Below are 21,892 nucleotides of genomic sequence, written 5' to 3'. Positions count from 1 at the left end.
TCGGGTCCAATGACCCATCTACTATGTTAGTAAAGTGTTGCAGGAAGCAGAGACGATATATCCAGAGATAGAAAAACTAGCCTATGCATTGGTCCTTGCAGCCCGCAAGCTCCGCCCATACTTCCAAACCCATACCTATATCATCCTCACCGACAAACCCCTAAAGCAAGTGTTACTCAGGCCCGAGGTCTCTGGTCGATTGACGAAATGGGCCATCGAGCTCAGTGAGTACGATCTCCAGTACAAGCCACGAACTTCTATCAAGGCTCAAGCCTTGGTAGATTTTGTTGCGGAAAGCACATTCAGCTTCAAAGACCCTTGCCCGGTTGAGCACGAAGCCCCCAGTCCGGGCGAGGTCAGTGCTCCCAAGTCGGTTGAGTCCGAGCATCGTGAGGTCGCACCCAGTTCGGTATCTCTCCTAGTTAGGCCAAGCGCGAACTGGGATAAAGAGCACTGGATCCTTCACGTAGATGGCTCCTCAAATCATCCGGGCAGCGGAGCCTAAGTAGTTCTCCACGGTCCAAGTGACACAATATTGGAGTACCCTCTATGCTTCGAGTTCACGACATCCAACAATGAGGCGGAGTACAAAGCGTTGATAGCCGGGCTAGCCCTGACCCAAGAGGTTAGAGCAAAACACATCATCATCTGCAGTGATTCCCAGCTAGTGGTCAATCAGGTTATAGGCGAATACGAAGCCCGCGAACCGACTATGATTGCCTAGTTAGCTAAAGTAAAGGAGGCTCTACTTGACTTCCAGTCACACTTCATTAGGCAAATCCCGAGGTCGGAGAATGCTGAGGTCGATGCCCTGTCCTGGTTAGCCAGCACCAGTGATAACACCATGAGGACTGTGTACATAGAAGACTTACCTTGGCCTAGCATTCTCGGGGGGGGGGGGCAGAGGAGGTAGCTCCTGTCGTCCAAGTAGAGCCGAGCTGGATCGATCCACTCGCGAGCTTCCTGCTACATGGGACCCCTCCAGCAGACCGCAATGTCGCCAAGAGGGTAGAGCACCAGGCAGCCAAATACGTCATAATAGATGGACGGTTGTACCGAAGATCCTACACGCTCCCCTACCTGCACTGCTTGTGACCTCCCGAAGTCAAGGTTTTACTCCATGACATTCATGGAGGCCTGTGCGGTGGACACTTGAGGGATAGGGTCCTCGTTCAAACAAGGGTACTATTGACCAACAATGAAAGCAGACATCGTTGAGTTGGTCAGAAAATGCGATAAGTGCCAGAAGCATGCCGATATCCACCATCAGCCCACCGCTGACGTCAAGTATCTCACCAGTCCATGGCCCTTTGCGCAATGTGACATCGACTTACTTGGACCATTCCCGCCAGCAACAGGTGGGAGGAAGTTCCTAGTAGTGGCGGTAGATTACTTCACAAAGTGGGTAGAAGATGAACCTCTTGTGACAATCACAGCTCGAAACGTCCAAAACTTCTTTAGGAAGAACATAGTGTGTCGCTTCGGGTTACTTCGGGTACTGATTTCCGACAATGGCAAATAGTTCGAGGATATCAAATTCCAAGAATGGTGCCAAGACATGGGGATTCGACAGAACTTCACGTCGATCGCGCACCCGCAAGCAAACGGTTAGGCAGAAGTCATGAACAGAGCTATCCTCCACGACCTGAAGGCCAGGCTAGACCGAGCTAAAGGACTATGGGCGGATGAGCTACCCAGCGTCCTATGAGCCTACCGAACTACAGAGAAGACCGCCACCGGAGAAACTCCCTTTAACCTCACCTACGGCACGGAGGCAGTCATCCCAGCCGAAATCGAAATCCCCTCATTACGACTGGAAGCGTATGGCGACAAGACCAATGACGACAAGCTATGTACCAACCTCGACCTACTCGACGGGGTGAGGGACCTCGCCTACATCAGGACCACAACGTACTAGCAAAGGGTAGCTCGGTACTACAATGCCAGAGTCAAGAAGCGAAACTTCCGCGTCAATGTCCTGGTTCACCTCAAGGTCATGGTACCTGAGCCCGGCGTTTGTAAACTCGGACTGAACTGGGAAGGACCCTTCCGAGTAAAGAGAGTACTCGGAGGAGCGTACAAGCTCGAAACCCTGGAGGGTAGACAAATACCCCGGGCATGGAACATCGTCAACTTAAGGTGATATTACCTGTAAATTACCGAACTAAGTGGATTATGAGCCACTCCCAGAGCCTAAGGGCTAGAATGCTGAGCTAACAAGGACCTCAGCACCATAAGACCCAGTCATCTCTTCGGCATGGTCAAAGCCTACGAAAGTATCCTAGCCAAAGGGCTAAAACGCCGAGCTGATGATGACCTCAACACCTCATCAACGTAGACAAAGTGTTAGTGCCGAAAGAGCAGGCAACACGGGTATGAAACCCGAGGTGCATAGCCCGTTCTGAGTCAGGCCTATTGAAGACAAACCAATAAACTTTGACCCAGGCGGAGAACAGTTCAACAATATAGTCATTTCGGCAAAAGGAAAGAATGACTACACAACACTTAAACAAAAAAGGTATTTCATTACCAATGTTTCATTTACAATCTATTAAAAAAAAAACGAGCTCGCAGGTTCGTTGCATATCACTTCAAGCTCGCAGGCTCGGTGCATATCACTTCAGAGTCACACCTCCCTTGCCCTCAGAAGGAACTTCGACAGCACTTGGGGGGTCGGCTTCATCTTCAGAGTCTGGGTCATCGTCAACTGCAAGAGCCATCTCCGGAGTAATGCGCGAGGTGGTTATGGCATGGGTGTCGAGTCTGGGGTACTCATGCCTTATCATCCACTGACTCAGTTTGAAACCCCTCTGGTACAAGCCAACCATTAGGTTGTCAAAGCGCTCTGACGTGATATACTCATCGACGACCTTTACTTTAGTGTCCTCGAGGGCCTGGAAGAAGATCTCAGACTTCTCCTTGATATCGGCCTTAAGATGTTCGACCTCATGCTCCAATACCCCTTTCGAGTTCACGAAATGCTTTATCACAAGTCTCAAGGCCCCATTCTCCCTCCGAAGCCTCTCCAACTCGTTCTTCTGAGCCAAGGCATCGCCCTCAAGGTGATGGATCTGCTCCCGAGCTACCCTCAGCTCGGTGTGCACTGCATGGGAAGCCTCTTCGGCAGCTTGTGCTTGCTTCATGTTCCTCTCCGATTGGATATTTAGGGCGTGGATGGAGGAGTTTACCTACCAAACAAGAACAAGTCAGTCCGACAAGAAGAGAATAATAGCACAGGAAAAACACAGAAGGGAAACCACTTCGACTTACCACCATGGCATGAGATGCAGCGCATGCGCCGATGTGACCCGGAGGAAGGTCAGCGCATTCCGCAACCTCTCCAGGGTAGACAACCTTCTTGCTCTTGCGGAGAGCACAACTCATTGACAGCACGCTACCAACCCCCTCTTGGCTCCCCGAATTGGAGAATACTGTCTAGGTATGGGAAATAAAATAAGTAGTAGTAAAAAGCAACAAAGGAATTTTTCGTCCATAATTGCAATGATATCAAATGCGTGAAGGTTGAAGGCGCTGCACTTGAGGAAGGAAGAACTCCGAGCATTTGGGATACATTCGCACACTCTGGTCAGTTACTATTCTTCCTTAGTATCGACATCTCGAGTCTTAGCGACCTCAGGCTCCGCTGCAACCTCCGGGATAGGCCCGGCCACCTCGGGCTCCCTAGGAGACTCCAGGTTGATGACTAGAGGATGGCTTGGGACTTCGGGCTCCACAGCCAGAGGAGACTCAACGCGAGCCCGCTTAGTAACCCGCTTTTCTCTTCATCCCATCAAGCAAGTTGACACCACGGGCCTTCTCCGCCTCCATGACACCTGCGAAAAGAGCTCGACATTAGTAACAAAAAAAATCTGAGTAAGAAACCTACCCGAACTCAGACCGGCCTATATAAGCTTAGCCTCTATAAGGTAATCTTGGCACTCGAACCCGAGCTGGGCCCAAGACTGGAAGGTCTCCGCCGTGTCTTTATCCAACATGACACCGTGGTCGGGAATAGCCGCCCTCCAATGAGTGGGAAATGGCCACCCCGTAGCACTTCGGACCACAAAGTAGTCTCGCTTCCACGCCGGGACCTTACTTGGAAGCTTGTGTAAAAGTTTAAATCCCAGGCGGGGAGATAGGTAATAGGCCCGCCTGTGCTCGGGGAGGAAGCTCACTTGCTTCTTAAGCATGAGGAGGGCAGAGAAAATTTATAAGTTTAAAGGAAGGACGTATTAACAGCATAGGGAGATGGTCGAAACAACGTTGCAGATGGAGTTCAGGTGGAGCTGACCAACGGTGACGTCGAAATGATTCAAGACTTCAACGATTAGGGGATGAAAAAGAAGGCGCAGCCCGACGATGAGCTTCTCCCAAAAAATCACGATCTCGTCCGGACCGTGCTCCCAAGGGAAGTCGCCCGTAGGTAAGCTATAAGTATACTCCCTGGGCAGGTTGAGCTGACAAACAAGAGACCAAAGTCTCTCAAACGTCATGGTGGAGGATCCGAACTTATCTGGCATCCGAACTCGATGAGAAGTGGATGCCAGGCTGCCGGGGGACTCACCAAGGAAAAGCTACCGAACTAAGAAAGGTGACACGAGTTGAAGACCTTGGACGCGAGCTCAAGAAACAAGTGCTGAAGACTAGTGAAGGAAAAGTGACCAGGGCCCCCACTATTTATAGTTGCTATACCTGCGCATCAACGGTCAAGATCAAAGCCATCCAACGACTCTCAGGAAAACCGATTGCACAACCCTCAAGGTGAAATCAGTTTAGCGCAAATTTTTGACGTCCAAAATCTGATAATTGTTTGACGTCCGCACGTGAGCTGTACGCTACCCGGGTTGACCTTTGGTCGAGTCGAGCCGACCCTGGTTGAGCTGATCCAACCCTAGTTGAGCCAAGAGCATTGGCGGGTCAGACCGGAGGATCTCCGAACTAGACGAAGCACACCACGGGGCAAATCCACCCGTCAGTCTGTGAACTCTCCACGTCGGGTCAAAACCCCTGGCACGGGGAGTGGGGGGCAATTGATGGAGGTAGATTTGGCCCGACCCCTTGGCTATGCGACACGTGGAAGCAACCAGGTATGACCTGGTAGGAGCGTCAACTCGGCACAACGACCTAGCCATATCCTAGGAAGAGGCCCGAGCTCCCCCATAAGAGAGGCCCCGAGCTCCCCAAAAGGAACCCACGCTTCCTATAAGGTAGAACCCGAGCTTTTCCTAGAAATCCCGAGCCTTACAAGGAACCCCGCGAAGGGCGAAGCCCGGACTGACCCGAGGTGGGTCAGTCTGGGCCACACTCCTATCCGAACTCAAGACTTTACCTCAGGCACCACCCTGGCATTTCGGCTTCAGGTCGCATGACTGAACAACCGTACCTGACAAAGAAGTCCGTACTCTGAGGCAGCGCGCCTAACTGATCATGGATTTGACAAATGACAGCCGCACTCCAACGGCCACCTGCTACTGCCATCTTAGTTGTTGTAGAGACGACCCTGACAAAGAAGTCAATGGCGGTTATGTCTGCCCCCCACAGAGGCGGTTACACCTGATCTAGCAGAGGATTGGGAGTGAGTGCACCAGGGTGGTTATAAAAGGCCCTCTTCCCCTAGAGTAAAGGTAAGTGACACTTTGCGCCTTCTGGTCTCAGAATCTCTCATCCTCTTTGCCTTCTCAAGAGTACTAACTTGAGCATCGGAGCATTCCCACCGGATTCCTCCCCCGGGAATCTTTTGCTTCCTCCCTGTTTCAGGCATCTCCTGCTCCGTCAGAGGCAAGGTTACCGACAGCTAGGACCGACTGGATCGTGCATCATCAAAACCCAATTTACAAAACTGTCCAGCATACTCTCTTGCCAAATTCTCTTACAGTGTGTATGGTCCAAGATAGTCTTATTTCCTAGCCACCATTCTACCTCTTGCCTTGGTCAAGGTAGCTACCCAAAACAGGGGTTGAGGGTGAGGTAGGGGACGTAGACAAGCTTCTCAAGGCAATCATAGAACAAGCTTATTCTCCAAATGATATTTGATCATCCCTTCTCATTGCAGAATAGCTCGATTCTTTATCAAGTTGTTAGACTTTTTTCTTTTCTTTTTATTATTGTCAAAGTGTTCAAGAAGTAGTGGTCGAAGGATAAAGTGGAGCAAGAAACACACTATAATTTTTGTTATAGCTCACATTGGTTTGACAACCAATGCAGTTTTCAAATTGTTTAATTAAAGAAAATGTAGAATTAAGTTTAGAACCGCCTTCCGTTAATTTCTCAAGTTTCTCTAGTCTTGTTCCTGCCATTTTCCATTCTCTAGTCTCCTCTCCCCCCCTCGGGAAGTGACGATTCTCCATCCTCGAAGCAAGCAAATAAGCACAGACTCACTGAACAGAAATGATCTTTGCTTGTTTCCCTTGAAAAAGAAAGGATGAGAGAAACAAAATATACAGAAACTAACAGATTCACTGAACAGAAGATTGATAGGATGATAATTAGTTGCATGGCTTCTGAATGTTCTGTATCATTGTCCAACAAGATTAGAACCTCATGTGTTCAATCTTCTCTTATATTATTAAAATATATATACACTGATCTGTTATGCCGGGTTTGGTAGTTTTGAATCATTTGTAATCTCTGTCTGAAGATTTTTATATATTATATGATCTAATATTTTATGTGAGAATGTTGAATTCTCCTACTCACTCAACAATAATAAAATTCTAATCAACTTCCACTACATTGTGGTCTCTTGTCTAGTGGGGTCTACACACCTTTTGTGTTCTCAACCCTATCCACCATGATTAAATGTTACTCCAGTTATATGTCGTTGTAGAAGAATTGCAACCTATGTTTTGCAGTCTAGCTACTGATTGACCACTTCTTTCCATCAAAGTCTATATTGTGAAAGGAAATCTAAAGAGATGAAATAAGAGAATGCAAACAGAGAATGACATACACAAGAATATTCATGTGGTTCAACATTTTGTACCTACAGATTACATCCATGGAAGATCCCTACAAAATTCACCTTTTACAGTTTGACAATTATACAATCCTAGAGAACAAGCTAGTATATACAGGGATCATCCAATTAGATTTCTTATTCCTTTTCTTACTAAGCAAAAAACAAGTTATTTCATAAAATTAAATGTATTATTTTACTGTTGTGCTTCAGGTATCAAAAGCTTAAAAGCTTTTCTAAGAGACCCTTGGATAAACTGCAAGCATGCACCAAGAAATGATTCCATGCCCATGATGAGAAATGGAAGTGGTTCAAGGTGTGCCCATTATTTATTTATTTTTTTCATTACAAATAACAAACCTTTAAAGGTTAGAATTTTTAATTTTATCTTTCCTATTTTATTGTATAGGGTTGTTTAGGGGCTTTAGATGGAACATATATTAGGGTCCAAGTGTTTGAAAAGGATAAGCCTAGATATTGAATGAAGAAGAATGAAATTGCAACAAATGTATTGGGTGTTTGCTTTCCAGATATGCAGTTCATTTACATATTGCCTGGCTGAGAGGGATCTGCTCATGACACTAGAGTCCTTTGTGATGCTACTTGAAGGAGAAATGGCTTAAAATTACCACAAGGTAATAATTGAACCACGAGAATTAGGACACTAGAGCAAAAATTCTAATATTAATGTTTAAGAAAGTAATATGTATTGTCATACATTTGTTTAGGTCATTATTACTTATGTGATGCTGGATACCCCAACAGTGAGGGATTCCTAACACCTTATAGGGGTCAAAGATATCACCTATATGAGTGGAGGCAAGGACACCAACCAAGCCCCCCCATATGAGATATTCAACATGAGGCATTGTATAGCTAGGAATGTAATTGAGAGGACATTTGGCCTCTTAAAAATAAGATGGGCAATATTTAGGACCTCGACTTGGTACCCAATAAAGATCCAGTGTAGGATCATTAGTGCATGTTGCCTCTTACACAATTATATAAGGAAAAATATGTCAATTGGTCCCATAGAAGCAAGAATTGAAAATTTCTTAGCCATTAAAGGAGGTTCACACAATGTAGCAGAGGTTGATGAACAAATCACAGGTCTAGAGAGTAGCAGTGAATGGGCTGCATTCAGAGACAACTTGGCAAATCAAACGTGGCAACAATTTAGACATTTAGTAATGCAATTTCTTATTTAGGCTATTGTATCAAATGTACTAGATCTTTATCTGTTGTTCAATCAAACTTGAACTGTTTGTAACAATTGTTCACTTATTTATGTTTGCATTCCTTGTATTCATCTATTAATTGTTATTAGAAATAGATAACATGTGAGTTATTTGTAACAACTGTTTACTTATTTTCCTATGCCTTTACTATGTCTATCCATTACTTGTTATTATAAATGGTTGCGAAAGATAAGGAGAAGAAACAATCAAATAGGCAAAATAGAGTTTGGACAAAGGCAGGGGATGAAAAATTGGTTGGGACTTAATGATATTGGCTCAAATTGGAATGTGGAGAGCAGATAATGAGACATTCTAGGCAGGGTATTTGGTACAATTAGAAAAATACATGGAAGAAAATCTCCCTCGATGTGGATTGAAGGCAACACCTTATATAGAATCTCGGGTGAAGCATATGAAGAGACAATGTGAGCCATATGTGAGATGTTAGGCCCTAATTGTTCAGGATTTGGGTGGGATGACATCAAGAAATGCATTACATGTGAGGAAGAAGTCTTAAATGGGTGGGTTAAAGTAATTGCGGATTATTTTATTTTATATTTTAGACAAATGTATACATCTGTTTTAAATGACATCCAATTTATTAATATATTTTTGCTTTGATAAATGTAGGGCCATCCATATGCCAAAGGATTAAGGAACAAGCATTTTCCATTTCTCAATGAACTTTCTATCATATTTGGAAGAGACAGAGCCACTGGGGAGCTTGCAGAAATCCCTTATGATGCTACAGAAGTTGTTGATAAGGAAGAACAATCAAGTTACCAATCCATGGAAGATGAACCAATTAATGAAGGAGAAGTTCAATAAGTTGGGTTAGAGTTTTTTCAAAAAGATAACATGACTTTACAATTTGCCACACAACCACCATCCACTCAACCTCCAATAAGTACTTCATCAACCTCTTGTCCGCATAGAGCAAGTAAGAGGTCAAGGAGCTACGTGGATGATGACTTGTTGGTTAAGGTGATTTTAGAAAAGATAAATAGGGTTGAACAACGGTTTGTTGAATACAATGATAGGGTTGCACAAGTGATAGATGCATTGAATGTGGATAAGGAGGGTAGGGAGATGAGAATGAAAATGTTTGAAGAGATTAGGAAGACCCCTCGTTTAACTTTAGATGTGATGATCAAAATGAGTAAAAAGTTAATTAGTGACATGGGAGAGGTTGAATACCTTTTTAGCCTACCACCTGACTTTAGAAATGCATACATTTTCTCTTACATCCTCTCTAATTAGTTGATTAGTAACTCAATAGAACTATAGTTATCTTTTGTTTTTGTTTTTTTTTTTTGTATTTTGATTATCAAAAAACATGTAGTTACTGAATAGAAAACAACACGTTACCTTTTTTTCTTCTTTTTTTGTTTTAACATAGCAAATTCAAATTATTGATTTGATAGGATGAACCTCTAGTTTGTTTTTAATTCAGATCTTTCTATGATTAGTGGTATTAAGAAAACCTTCAGAAAGGGTAATGTTGGCAATAGTGATTGATTGGGTTCCTTTTGATATGGCATTGACCTATTACACAAGTTTATAAAACAAAACCTCGAGAGAAAATATTCATTTAGGCCAATAAAGTAATTTTGGCAATAGTATAATAAATTAATCTTTTACCTAAAAAAGTTGGTAAAATAAAATAACATGGATAAATTGGAATGTAAAATTTACCTCAATAAGTTTCAACCAAAAGAATATGGATAAATAAAATTTCTTGGGTAAAACCCGAATAAGTAAATTTACCGAGGTAACTGTGCAAATAAAACTTCGAGGACTAAACATCACTACCACCAATATAAAGGGTGGTAACATGCAATTTATCCTTATTATTATTTTGAAATTGTCACATGCAACGCACGTGAACAAAAAAATGTTTATAATTGCGTGCTCACGGTTAGGGGCGTTCTTGTCGAGACCATCGATTCTATCCGTCCAACCGGTGTTCCTCGTCTCTGTAAGCGTTGTCTCCCGCTAAAGGTGAGTCTCAACTCTCAAACCCTAGAAACCCGAGAGAGGCCTTAGCTCTTCATCTTCCGTGCTTATGCTTGGTTTTTTTTTTTTTTTTTTTTTTTTTTTTTTCTATCCATGCATATTTGTTTGCTTTTTATATCAGTCAACCCAGGATTCAAGATTTTATCTTTCGTTCTCTTTTAGAACTTTGTATCTATTTGCTGAATGATATATTACTGGACTAGGGTTTGACATGTATATGGGTTTGTCCTTTTTTCCCCAAATTCTCGATTACTCCTGCAGGGTTTTTGATAACAGGTGCCACAGCAAAATAGACTGCTATTGTTCATCCAAGTTGGAATAATCTGATTTGCTCCGTTGTGTCTCTCTACTCATTTTGCAAATTTATGATATTTTTTTTAGCAAGATTTTAATCCCGTAGGGGGTTCGTTTGATTATTATTGTTATTGTTTTTAAACATAATTTCTATTCGTAATTGTTTATATCTATTTGAGTAATTCTGTAATTGGGCGTTTTATGACTTATGTAGCTACTTTCGTAGCAACCCATACATATTAAAACATAATTTTGGTTCTCGATACTTTTTGTATGTCGTAATTTTTTTTGGTCATTTTTTGTCATCGGTGTTTAATTATAAATTTATTCATGTTTACTTTAGAATGGTCTCAGGTAGAATGAGTGGTCATTTGAGTAGAACCATTTACGTTGGCAACCTCCCTGGAGATATTCGTGAGAGAGAAATAGAAGATCTTTTTTATAAGGTAAATTTAGATTTATACGGCACCTTTTGGTTTCTACTTATTGATTTATACTAATTTTATTTTCTCATTTCGATATGGTTATGTTTTATATCTTCTCCAGTAATGTAGTGTTACAATTTATCTACTTAGTCTTACATCTGATTAAGCATAGTTATTATTGATAGAATATAGTTATGAATACACAATAGGACAAATGTCAGCATGTAAAATTGTATATAATCTTCCTATCAAAATAAGGAGAAAAATTTTGCATTAGATTATGAGGAAACTGTGTTTCTTTTTTCTAGTGACAATTAAAACTGATGTACAGAATCTTGTTGTACAGGGGTGTTTATAATGATACTTATACAATAGATTACCTTACCTTACAGAAAAAAGGACCATTCCTCTTAACCTTCCAATGAAAAGGCCATCTTGTATTGAATGGTGTAGAGATGTAGGGATGCATGCATCTAAATGAGATTTCCCCAGTGTGATGATGCAAAACCCCAGGACTGTCAGATCCGATGCCTGTTCATCCAATACTAACCTGAGTCCCAAGAATAATTTTTCACATCAATGTGGTTAAAACCCATAGAATTTATCAGTCCAAGGCCCTTTACTAAAGCCAGAATCTATGTGCTGGAAGAATCTCTTGATTGCAGAAGACCGTTTTCTGCATCTAATACTTATCCAACCTACAAGTGCTAGAATAACATCATGTTAATTTGTTCATGTACAAGGTGTATTGTCTAATGGATAGAAGTTTTATTTTAACGTGGTCATGGCACTTTAATGTGCCTTATTTGCTGAATGTTAATCTTTTTGTTTTGTGGTTGTCATTGGCTTCATGTCACAGTATGGGCCTATTGTTGATATTGACTTGAAGATCCCGCCAAGGCCACCAGGTTATGCCTTTGTTGAGGTAATATGATATTCTATTTAGTTTTTGTTTTTTTTTTTTAAATCCATTTTTAAGTGTGAAATCATCCTGTTGCCCATTTTATATTGGTTTTCCCTGACCTCATATTTGTTATTAGTTTGAAGATTCTCGAGATGCTGAAGATGCCATTCGTAGTCGTGACGGGTATAACTTTGATGGGCATCGGTTAAGGGTTAGTAAAGTTTGTAATTTTCTGGTTTCACCTGTGCTCATTTATTAGTTAACACTTCTTCATTTCTTACCCATTTCACCTATTGTTTTATATCAATATAGGTAGAACTGGCACATGGTGGGCGTGGCCATTCTTCTTCAATAGATTGTCGTAGTAGTTATGCCAGCGGTGGCAGCCGTGGAGGAGTCTCTAGGCGATCTGAATATCGTGGTGTGTGTCCCAACCATCATAACTCTGATATTCATCTATAGGCTGGTTGTGTTTCTTTTATCAAACTGTTCTTAATTTCTCTCTCGTGCAGTGTTAGTCACAGGTTTACCTTCTTCTGCTTCATGGCAAGACCTAAAGGTACCATGATACCTTGTATACCTTGTTTCATAGACATCTTTTTTCTATGTCCTGGTCTCTGTCTCTCTCCCTCTCTCATTACAAGTATTTTGTATGCAGGATCACATGCGTCGAGCTGGGGACGTTTGCTTCTCTCAAGTGTTCCGTGATGGTGGTGGTAGGTTACATTGAGCTTCAGTTTTTTATTTAGGTGGTGCTGAAAGCAGAATGTAGAGAAGATTCCAAACATAAAAATGGCCTAAATGGATAAATCCTGTATTCTTTTTGGTATATGATAAAATTATTAGGGGTAAATTAATCACCCTAATTCCTGTACTTCATCATTTAGAAATTAAGTCTTGAGTTGCTGAAATGCTGAATGAGACATTCTAAATTGGAATCTTTTCTGTATTCCTCTTTTATACCCCATTTCAGAAGTTATCAAACATTACCTTAGGAGTTGGTGGTTGTATTTGTATTTGTTATTTGGCTCATTTTTGTTCTCTCCACTCTTGTTGTATATTGATGCAGAAAAGGTTATGAAAAAATTCACATAGGATTTGAGATGGGTGGCTGATGTTTCTTTGCAGTATTTTCTGACCAACCCAAAGAGATTAAAACATTACATGAAATATATTATAAGATTGCAATATGCCTCTTTGTGCATTTTGGAGCAAAGAACTGGACAATTAGATAATAGTACATGGGGGGGAGATGATTGGGGATCTGGTGGTGGCAAGTCTTGGAAAGATATAATTTATGGTTAATCTATTAGAGAAAACTTAATTATGACCAGACGAAGTGGAGGTTTTTTTTTTTTTTTTGCATGTTCATGGATGATGATCATTGATGAATTTACTTGACTGGGATGCTGTCTGTAAAGGCAGATGGGTTGGTTAGAATTCATGTTCATTGAGGCAGGGATTTTGTAAAATATGGATCAATGGTATCATGACCCTAGATCATGGTTGCTTATTACTCTGGATAATCTTGGGCTTTGGAGAATACTTAAAATGATGATGATAAAGATTTCCTTGTCTGACCGTTTGGGGGCTGGGCATTCTCATAAGTTTTGGTTGATGAGATTTCTTTTTATACCTTTTTTTATGATAAGTAATTTCTTTTCATAACTTTTTGATATTTCTTTGTGTATGTAGTGAATGTATTTTATCTTCAATTTTTTACCTTATTGTTTATGCCTTTATGGTGGTGTCTGGCATGCATTTTATGAACACTGAATAAATACATATTATATAATTCCATTCATGTTTCATTTGTTTTCTCTGTAAACGGTTCTTCCTCTCTTATTTTCTTCTTCAGTTCTTGTTTTTTCATAACTGGATAAAATTTAATCCGACATTTAAGCTGCAAGTGGTTGTTAAAGATTGCAAGTTGTGATTTAAATTTTGCAGGGGGACTGTTTTCCCCTCTCTCTTCTTGTTACTTTCAATTTGTTTAATGTGCATCTATTTGCTTATCGAAAAGGATAAGGTACTTGTAAAGTAAAAAAAAAAAAAAGATTCTATCTCTGTATGTATACTTGTTGTGAGAGAGACCTGAACCAAAGGGTTTAATGCCTACAACTTGGAGACCTTTTTGACTCCTTTGTTTTTTTCAGAAATATGGGGGCATTTGATTTGAAGAATTAAAAAAATTGGGGTACTTGATTTGAAGAGTTTACACAGCATTGGGCCTAGGCCCTTGGGTTGGGACCTTTCAAAATTTGACATATCTTCAACCTGAGCTTGTCCGAGTTGCACCTCTAATTTGACTTCTTATTTGCCTTCTTATTTGCCTTTCCTTTTTTGATGTGAACTTGGAAGTGCTCTCTAGCTGAAGTCATAATCAGTGCATTTCAGAGATAAACAAGTTGTATTTATTATGATTTTGCAATAACTGATGTTAGTTGTGGAATTTCTGCTTGAATTTTTGATTGCTAGAATGTCATGCTAATGTTGTCAAAACTGCACAATTTGAATCATAAATCCTGAGGGGTTTTGATTTGAATCTTATATATAAACCTTTTCTGCAAAAATCTTAGGACTTTTTTTTTGAATCCTACGATTTGATTCGTAAATCTTACATTTTATATGATTTCTGTGATTCAAGTAAATTCAATTAGGTGTTAGTTCTCTACTTTGTCTTTTTTTTTTTTAGTTTTTTCAAGGGAGACTTGTTTTAATGCCCTTGCCAGAAACTGGTTTATTTGCATTAGGTTTATTTTCCATCATACGATTTGATTTGTAAATCTTACATTTTTTTATGATTCCATCATATGTAATTTAAGGAGCCATTGTAAATGGTTTATTTGCCTTTCAAGTCAGACTTAATTATATCACCTTAGTCTTTTATTGTACAAGTGGTAAATTATATTGTATTAGGTACATAACTACATATATAGTAGACATGGATTAAAAATAGGGCAAAAATGCCTCCCTTTGAATGAATAGTTACTTTTTCTCAAAAAAGGTAAACTTTTATATATATATATATATATAGATATAGATATATCCTTTTTGTATATTGTTACCGTCATCGTCATTGTCATCATCATCTAAGCCTTTGAATATGTATATATTTAATTTTTTGACAATTTTGTAAAAAATATAAATAATCTTATTGTCTATGATATGATTCATGATTTGATTTGATTCAACTTTATCTATTATTTACAATATGGTTACGATTTTCATAACGTTGTTTTGTGCTACTGGGGAGGTGGATCAATAGTGCTATCAAATTGGAGAACAGGTTGACTGAAGTCTATTAGACAATTATTAATTTGGCATTGCTACAATGTTGGACAGTCAACAAACAATGATTCTGTTTGGTGCATCTTTCCATGTGGGCTGTCGGCTGTTTAGAAGCCCAGCAGCCTGCATTTTGGTCTTTTCCTGTTTTGGGCTATTTTCGGGAAGCTCAAAATGGAGCTTTTTTCCTTCTTCATCACGTCTTTGCGCGGGAAGACACGCCTTTACCAAACGGTGTTCAAGCTGCTAAGATCCTAGTGAAAAATCTCACATCGACTTTTGGCTGTTATGTCGGCCGGAAGATCTTTAAAAAGACTTGCCAAATGGCACCAATATGTTCCAGAAGGCTATGATTGGGTGTAGTTGAGAAACTTGGGATGCAATGACTGAGGTAGGACTGGATCTGGCCAAGCAAACTTGTGAAAAATCTTAATGAAAAGTTACCGTTTCCTATAAAAAAACCCTTGTGAAAAATCTAGTGTTTTTATCACCAGCTTTGAGCCATAAGATTCTAGACTTCTGCATCTACAATATTTTGGCCATAGCCTTCCAAATTCATCCCTGGCTACCTCCCTTTGCTGCCTCTCTTCAGCTGATAGTGAATATGATTCCTCTTTTAAGTCCAAGCCTTTGGTCTGAGCTCATGTGATCTTATTCCTCCCAAGAATGTGCCCCACGTACTCCTTGCACCATTGTTTAATATTGTTTTTGAGAAATTTAAGCTTCCTACGAAAAGATTCACAACACACACCATATACCTTAAGTGGAATGGTCATGTAACTTTAAGTGTGAAGCAAATAAAGTGATGTAGGTTTCCTCCTCAGCTACCTTACCAAAGGGATGCTTCACTTCTATTTACGTCTTAAACATCTATTTAAGTAATCGCTATTTTCCAATTAATATAAATAGCTGTTAATCATAAAAAGGATATAATCATACTTGTTGCTAAGCTGCATAATATCTGAATTTAGAGGTTGTTTTAGGCATAAGTATTAACGATTTGGAGAAATGAAACCAATTTATCTATTTTCCCATATTCTTCTTTTATTCATTTGATTGCTTGTTTGGGAGTTTTGAAATATATATTTTTTGTTTTGATTTTTCTGTAGGTACGACTGGGATTGTGGATTACACAAACTATGAAGACATGAAATATGCTGTGAGTTCTTAATTATTTGCTCTTTTACTTTTTTTATTTTTATTATTATTTTTTTAATTTTAATTATGACTACTTTCTGTTCTAAATATCTGATTTCTTTCTATTGACAGTATTTTACTTTTTAAACAATAAAAATGATATTCTACCTTTTCTTTATCTGCAGATTAGGAAGCTAGACGACTCTGAGTTTCGGAATGCATTTTCCCGGGCATATATACGAGTATGATTTAATAACTTGTCAATAGTTTTATGATGGATATGGCATGAAATGGAACGGAATGGCAAAACAGGATTCATGTAGCTTGGATGATATGATGATGATGATGATTACTATTATTTAATAACTTGTCACTCTGAACCCTTTCTTTTGTTCTTTGCATGGATTTTACGCTTGTATTTGCCTACTTTAGGTGAAAGAGTACGATTCAAGGCGGAGCTTATCTAGGAGCCGTAGTCGTAGCCGGTCCCACTCAAGAAGTAAAAGTAAAAGCCCTAGTCGCAGTCGCAGTTATAGCAGAAGCCGAAGCCAAAGGTTTGTTTCAGTGGTTTGTTTTTGGTCATTTTGCAATTCAGTTATGAATGTTGATTATATGATTCTTAACTAAACTAAGTAATTCTTATGCAGTAAATCCTTAAAGGCCAAGTCTTCTCGTCGTTCTTTGTCTAGATCTCGATCAAGGTCTGTTTCTTCTCGCTCCCATTCAGGGTCAAGACCACGCTCTTTGTCAAGGTATGTATTTCTGTTTCCACATGGTCGTTTTAACATACATTATAATTTTTTTGTTCCATGTTGTTAACTACATTCTTTTATAAGAGTTTGCATTTCTCTGCTTAGGTGGCAGCATTGCTTTCTTTCAGTACATTCCTGTTGTCTGTTAAGATGTCTTGTTCCATGGGTTGTTATTATTTGCAGAACCTTCCATGTAGACCCTTGTAAGAGTTTGTGTAACTTCTGATTAGAAGTTGGTTTGTCAACTAGTCAACCAGCATTTTGAGATGTACTGCTTTTTTTCAGTTTAATGAAATTTCCTTTTATCCTTCAATAAAAAAAGACCCTAAGAGTTCTTGATTTCCTATTTTTGTTGCCTAGATTTTGGTTTTGACTTTGCATTTTTGGTTCCTATATTGGCCTCCCTTCCCTTTTTGTGAACTTCTGTGCAACATAGGTAGTTTTCAATTATTTGTTGTATTGAGAGAAGTCTGTGTATATATCCATCATTTGCCTTCCAGTAATACATATTGCTTGCACAATTGTTCCTTCCCTTGTGGTGTTTTGGTTGTATTAGCTTTCAAATGAGCTTTCAAACAACCGTTCTACACCAACCACCAGCTAGATCTTTTCTCTATGGTTTTCACACTTAATGATATGTGCTTGTTTTTATTTTTCTCATTATTTACCAGATTTAATGCATCCTTAGACTGTTGCCATTTGATTTTTTTGGCTACTAATGAAATGCATGTACATGCATCAGTAAGGGTACTCATATTCAGAGTCCAATTGCATTGTTTTCCAGTGATCTCTGATCTTTAGTCAAAAGACTCAAAACCTAATTTTGTGAAGTCCTATGTTGACCTTTATTATCTTTTGAGTCCTTGCCGACTTTCTGTTAGTTTATGCAATTGTTCTTACATTTGAAATAATTGCAAGATTTTGTGTTTACCCATCTACTTCAGTTGTATCTTTGTATATGCTTTTTAAGTTTGCATCAGGGTAAGGTATACTAAGTACATTGTAAAGCATATCACTGGTATGCCGTTGATAGACAGAAACAAGAGATAGATGATGATTCAACTGTGGTCTAATGTATAGATGTTAGCAGGATAATATGACATGTTGCTTGGCGAGATGGCATGACCTCATTTTATAGACTGGGGTGTCTTATGTACATAGCCAGTGTATCAACCTCTTATGATTTTAACACATGGATCTTGTGTAATTTATTAGTTAATTTGTAATAATTATAAAACAAAGAAATGGATGGAAACAAAAATGAAAGCAGCCGGCTAAAAGGATATATATGCTTTCAATATCTCCTGGCTGATTCCAATAGAGCTATCAAGAATCCTGACCTTCGCTCAAGACCCCCAGAAAATAGTAATTTGTGATTTGTCAATTATAATCAGTTTTAATGTAAAGCCATTGCTCAATGCATCTTGGGCTCTTGGCCCTTGGGAGGGGTGAACTGGATATGGACCTAAATTCTGACATTTCAGCACATAGCGGTCACATCCATACTTGATGCTGCATTCTCCCGTTTGTTAGCCTAAGATTTTACCATCACAGGCCGCAATGATCATTATTGGATTCCTTTGAAGTACAAATAATTCCCAAAAATAGAAAACCTACTGAAAAGACAAATTGATGGAACTGACTGTTTCTCCTATATGGGCCTTGTTGCTGGTGGTAAAATCATGGTACACAAGGAAAAGAAAAAGATTTTTTTTTTTTAAATGGAAAGGCATTTGATGGAGTCTTCTCTCGTTGGAGATGACAGCTTTTGTAACATGCAATTGTTTGATGGCACCGTAGCTTTTTTTCTTGGCTAGTCTTTGATTGTATCCCTCTACTCTCCATAATGGTCCAGGTAAGACTCGGAGTTGTCTTGCTACAATTTCTTTGTTGCTCTTATTTTCTCCTTTTCACTGTTTCATGTACTTTTTCCACTTATTGTTCTGAAGTGGATGGGGGATTGCTGAGAAAACGCACACCAAGGTTGCCGAATTATCATCCCTTGTTCATAAAGGTTGCCTTGTTTGTTTTCTAGATATGGCTTTATGCGGCGATTTGGGGATTGCATATTAGGAACTTGATTGGATATGGTGCAAATGCCTGTAACTCTTTTGGTTGTGGAGGTATGCTGTTTCATGGATGAGCAGCTTTATAAACCTGGATTATATATTAATTCTTTACAAATTATGCATAGCACGCCCATGGGAGCTAGAGCTAGAGTGGGGAAGGAGAGGATGAGCTGCGATATTAAAGCTGGATTACTGTGAACTAAATGCTATTGGGACCAACCACCAATCAGCGGTTGAAACAAATCCAAAATCACTTTGTGGTCCAACATCGCCATGCTTGTAGGAGTTGCGCTCAGAGTCCTCTTTTGATTTTGGTGGTACAAATGGGAATGATGTTCCTATCCTAACCTCTATATCTTAACTATGTTATTGTGCCATTATCCAGATTGCCAATATATCGTTGTGCTTTCTATTTCGACATGTTTCTTCATTGGGTCAATGATTATCAGTGACTTGCGGGTTCCTCTTTGGTGGGAAGGGAGTCTTAATGACTTGTGCTTTGTGTGTTGAACCATGCTAAAGTTTTATGGGTTTTTTTTTTTTTCTTCTTTTTCCTTTTGAATATGGTTGCTCTGACGTGGAAGAGGCGTCCTGGATTTTGGATCAAAGGTGTTAAAAGAACGTTGTGGATATTGAATTGGGTTATTTCTGGAACTTTTGCAGATCTCCATCAAGATCGAAATCTCCATTACCCTCTGTAAGTTAAAATTTGTGACTTGAAAACTCTTTGAATTGGTTACTTCATGTATTTCTTTACTCAACCTGCAATGTGCAGCCTCGTAGCAAACGTGTGAGCAAAAGCCCAAAGAAGCAGAAGAGCCTTAGTCATAGCCGGAGCCCAAGCCAGAGTCGTAGCCGCAGCTTATCTCGGTCTCGATCTCCATCTGCATAGTCATTTCTCTGTTAGTTAATGATGTTTCCTTTCCCTTGCCTTGATTGCCTAATTGTTTATGGGTTCTGATAGCATCTATCTATTATTTACAGGTAAGATCTGGCTGCAGATGATCTGACAACTCGAGGTCTTCTAGTGAGGTTGGTGTTTGCTACTATGCTGGATAAAACATTCTTGATAAACTAAACAATGGAAGAGTTGTACTGGGACAAATTTAGATGTTGGAATTAAACAGTGATTTATTATGCTTCTCCTATGATACTAAAAAAGATAAGAATGCATGTCCTATTAAAAAAATGACTTGAAATTTTGTTGGTTTGGACCTTAGAAATCTTGCTTTGTTTCTGTCTAATTTGTTCATCTTGATTGGAGATTACTAGTTATTGGTAGGAAAATAAGCAACAAATGCATAGTGTATTGTGCACCTAATTTTGTATTTTTGACATAAACCAGCTAATCTGTGACCACGCTTAGGAATCCTTCTCTCTCTTCCTATTCGGCTATTCCCAGCCAACTTCTTCGGAAGGACCTTCCAAGTCTCAATCGGATTCGTATATAGGTTGGGCTCTCAGGTTGGCAAACGGCAACTATGTTCTTCAACATTTCCAAATCTGTTCAGGTAAAGTGGTATGTATAGCTTAGGCCGTTTTTACAGCTTGACCTGGATAGTTGGAATCACTGGTTTTTGAAATTGGAATTAAACAGTGGTTTTTGGCATTGAAGATGATTCTTTGTTGCCGATTATTACTGGTTTTTGAAAGTGGTCGTCTTTGAAAAATTACTAAAAATTGCAGTTTGTTTGGTACTGATTTTCAAGGGTGATTATTTTCTTTGGAATTATCCTTTTCTTGGAGACATGTCGGATGCCATGTCATCTTCCAAAAATTGGAATCACTGATGGGCTTATTTCAAGAATTGTTTTTTTGTTGATTTTCCAAAAATTGCAAAAATCAACCAACCAAACAGATTGAAAATCACCACTATTTCTTTATTTCATGTATCTTTGATGTGGCGATGATTTTTGGGAAATTGGCATTGATGCCAACCATCATTTTAGTTTTTTTTTTTTAATTATTTTTTTTCCAAACCTGTTCAGTGGGTAGCTATAACGCATCTTTAGTCTACACTTTAATTTTTTCTTATTTAGTTCATTTGTATTGTAATCAAACAAAAGAAAGTAAAATTTAAAACAAAATTATATCAATTTTTTTTTTTTTTGAAGAAACCTTTCTATGCGTGGGGTAGCACTCCCCCTAAAGTCACTAGAGCAAATACAAACTAAATTATGAACAATATTGTTAAGAGTAAAGTCCACCCACCAATGAGCCTATTATAAAGCCGCATTTGCTAGCAAATCCTTAGCCTCTCTATAAACATGCTTATAAAGAAAGTCCTCATTCAGCCGCATCTTCAATGTGGAGCTTTCCCGAACAATGTTTCTCAGTTGCCACGATGGGTTGTAGAGGAATTTGAGGTAAGAGATAACTAACTTTGAATCGCCCTCAATGATGATGGGGCTGTCGGAGAAGCTCACTGCCAAGTTATGAGCCTCCCATGCTGCCCACGCCTCTACCATATTGTTTCGAAACACACGATGTCACCATTGTGATTCCTTGCAATAGCTGCAATGGAGGATCTCCCATTATTTGAACGAGAGGCGTCAAAATTAATTTTGATGGTATTAAGTTTTTTGGAGCCTTCCAAGCAATAAGCTTCCAAGATTTGTGTTGCACGGGATGAGATTCTTTTCGAAAGCTTTTATATTCCTTATGGGCATTTAAATGCTTTCTCCATAGTCATTTGAGGTGTGGTACTGGTATTATTGATTTTTTTTTTGTTTCGATTCTTCCAAATGTTCCATAAAATAAAAACACATTTCTCTTTGCATTTAAGAGCCCCATTTGAATCATTATCCATCACTT

The 21,892-nt window shown here is 39.4% G+C and overlaps 1 protein-coding gene across 26 annotated transcripts; it reads left to right on the top strand.

The window, feature by feature from the left end:
• The first annotated feature begins 10,061 nt into the window (after window positions 1-10,061).
• Window positions 10,062-20,800, top strand: LOC148867525 (serine/arginine-rich splicing factor SR30-like). 26 transcript variants are annotated; one of them, XR_016109840.1, is made up of 17 exons: window positions 10,076-10,194; window positions 10,847-10,949; window positions 11,788-11,853; window positions 11,969-12,043; window positions 12,145-12,253; window positions 12,345-12,391; window positions 12,491-12,548; window positions 16,230-16,279; window positions 16,443-16,499; window positions 16,690-16,811; window positions 16,905-17,009; window positions 19,045-19,132; window positions 19,204-19,395; window positions 19,742-19,775; window positions 19,854-19,948; window positions 20,063-20,110; window positions 20,424-20,800. XR_016109840.1 is itself a non-coding variant. In XM_088977861.1 (15 exons), the coding sequence occupies exons 2-14, from the start codon at window positions 10,863-10,865 to the stop codon at window positions 20,064-20,066; spliced, it is 909 nt and encodes a 302-aa protein (XP_088833987.1). In that variant the 5' UTR covers window positions 10,062-10,194; window positions 10,858-10,862; the 3' UTR covers window positions 20,067-20,110; window positions 20,424-20,800. The 26 variants fall into 26 exon arrangements, 6 of the variants coding, with proteins under 6 accessions (XP_088833987.1, XP_088833986.1, XP_088833983.1 ...); XR_016109841.1 differs by having other exon boundaries at window positions 19,854-19,980; XR_016109848.1 differs by having other exon boundaries at window positions 10,062-10,194; window positions 10,858-10,949; window positions 19,204-19,775.
• The last annotated feature ends 1,092 nt before the right edge of the window (window positions 20,801-21,892 follow it).

The sequence above is a fragment of the Nelumbo lutea genome, chromosome 3 (assembly GCF_056320005.1).
Source record: "Nelumbo lutea isolate HS-2025 chromosome 3, American lotus-T2T, whole genome shotgun sequence".
Taxonomy (NCBI): Eukaryota; Viridiplantae; Streptophyta; class Magnoliopsida; order Proteales; family Nelumbonaceae; genus Nelumbo; species Nelumbo lutea.
This window is presented reverse-complemented; position numbering and strand designations above follow the sequence as displayed.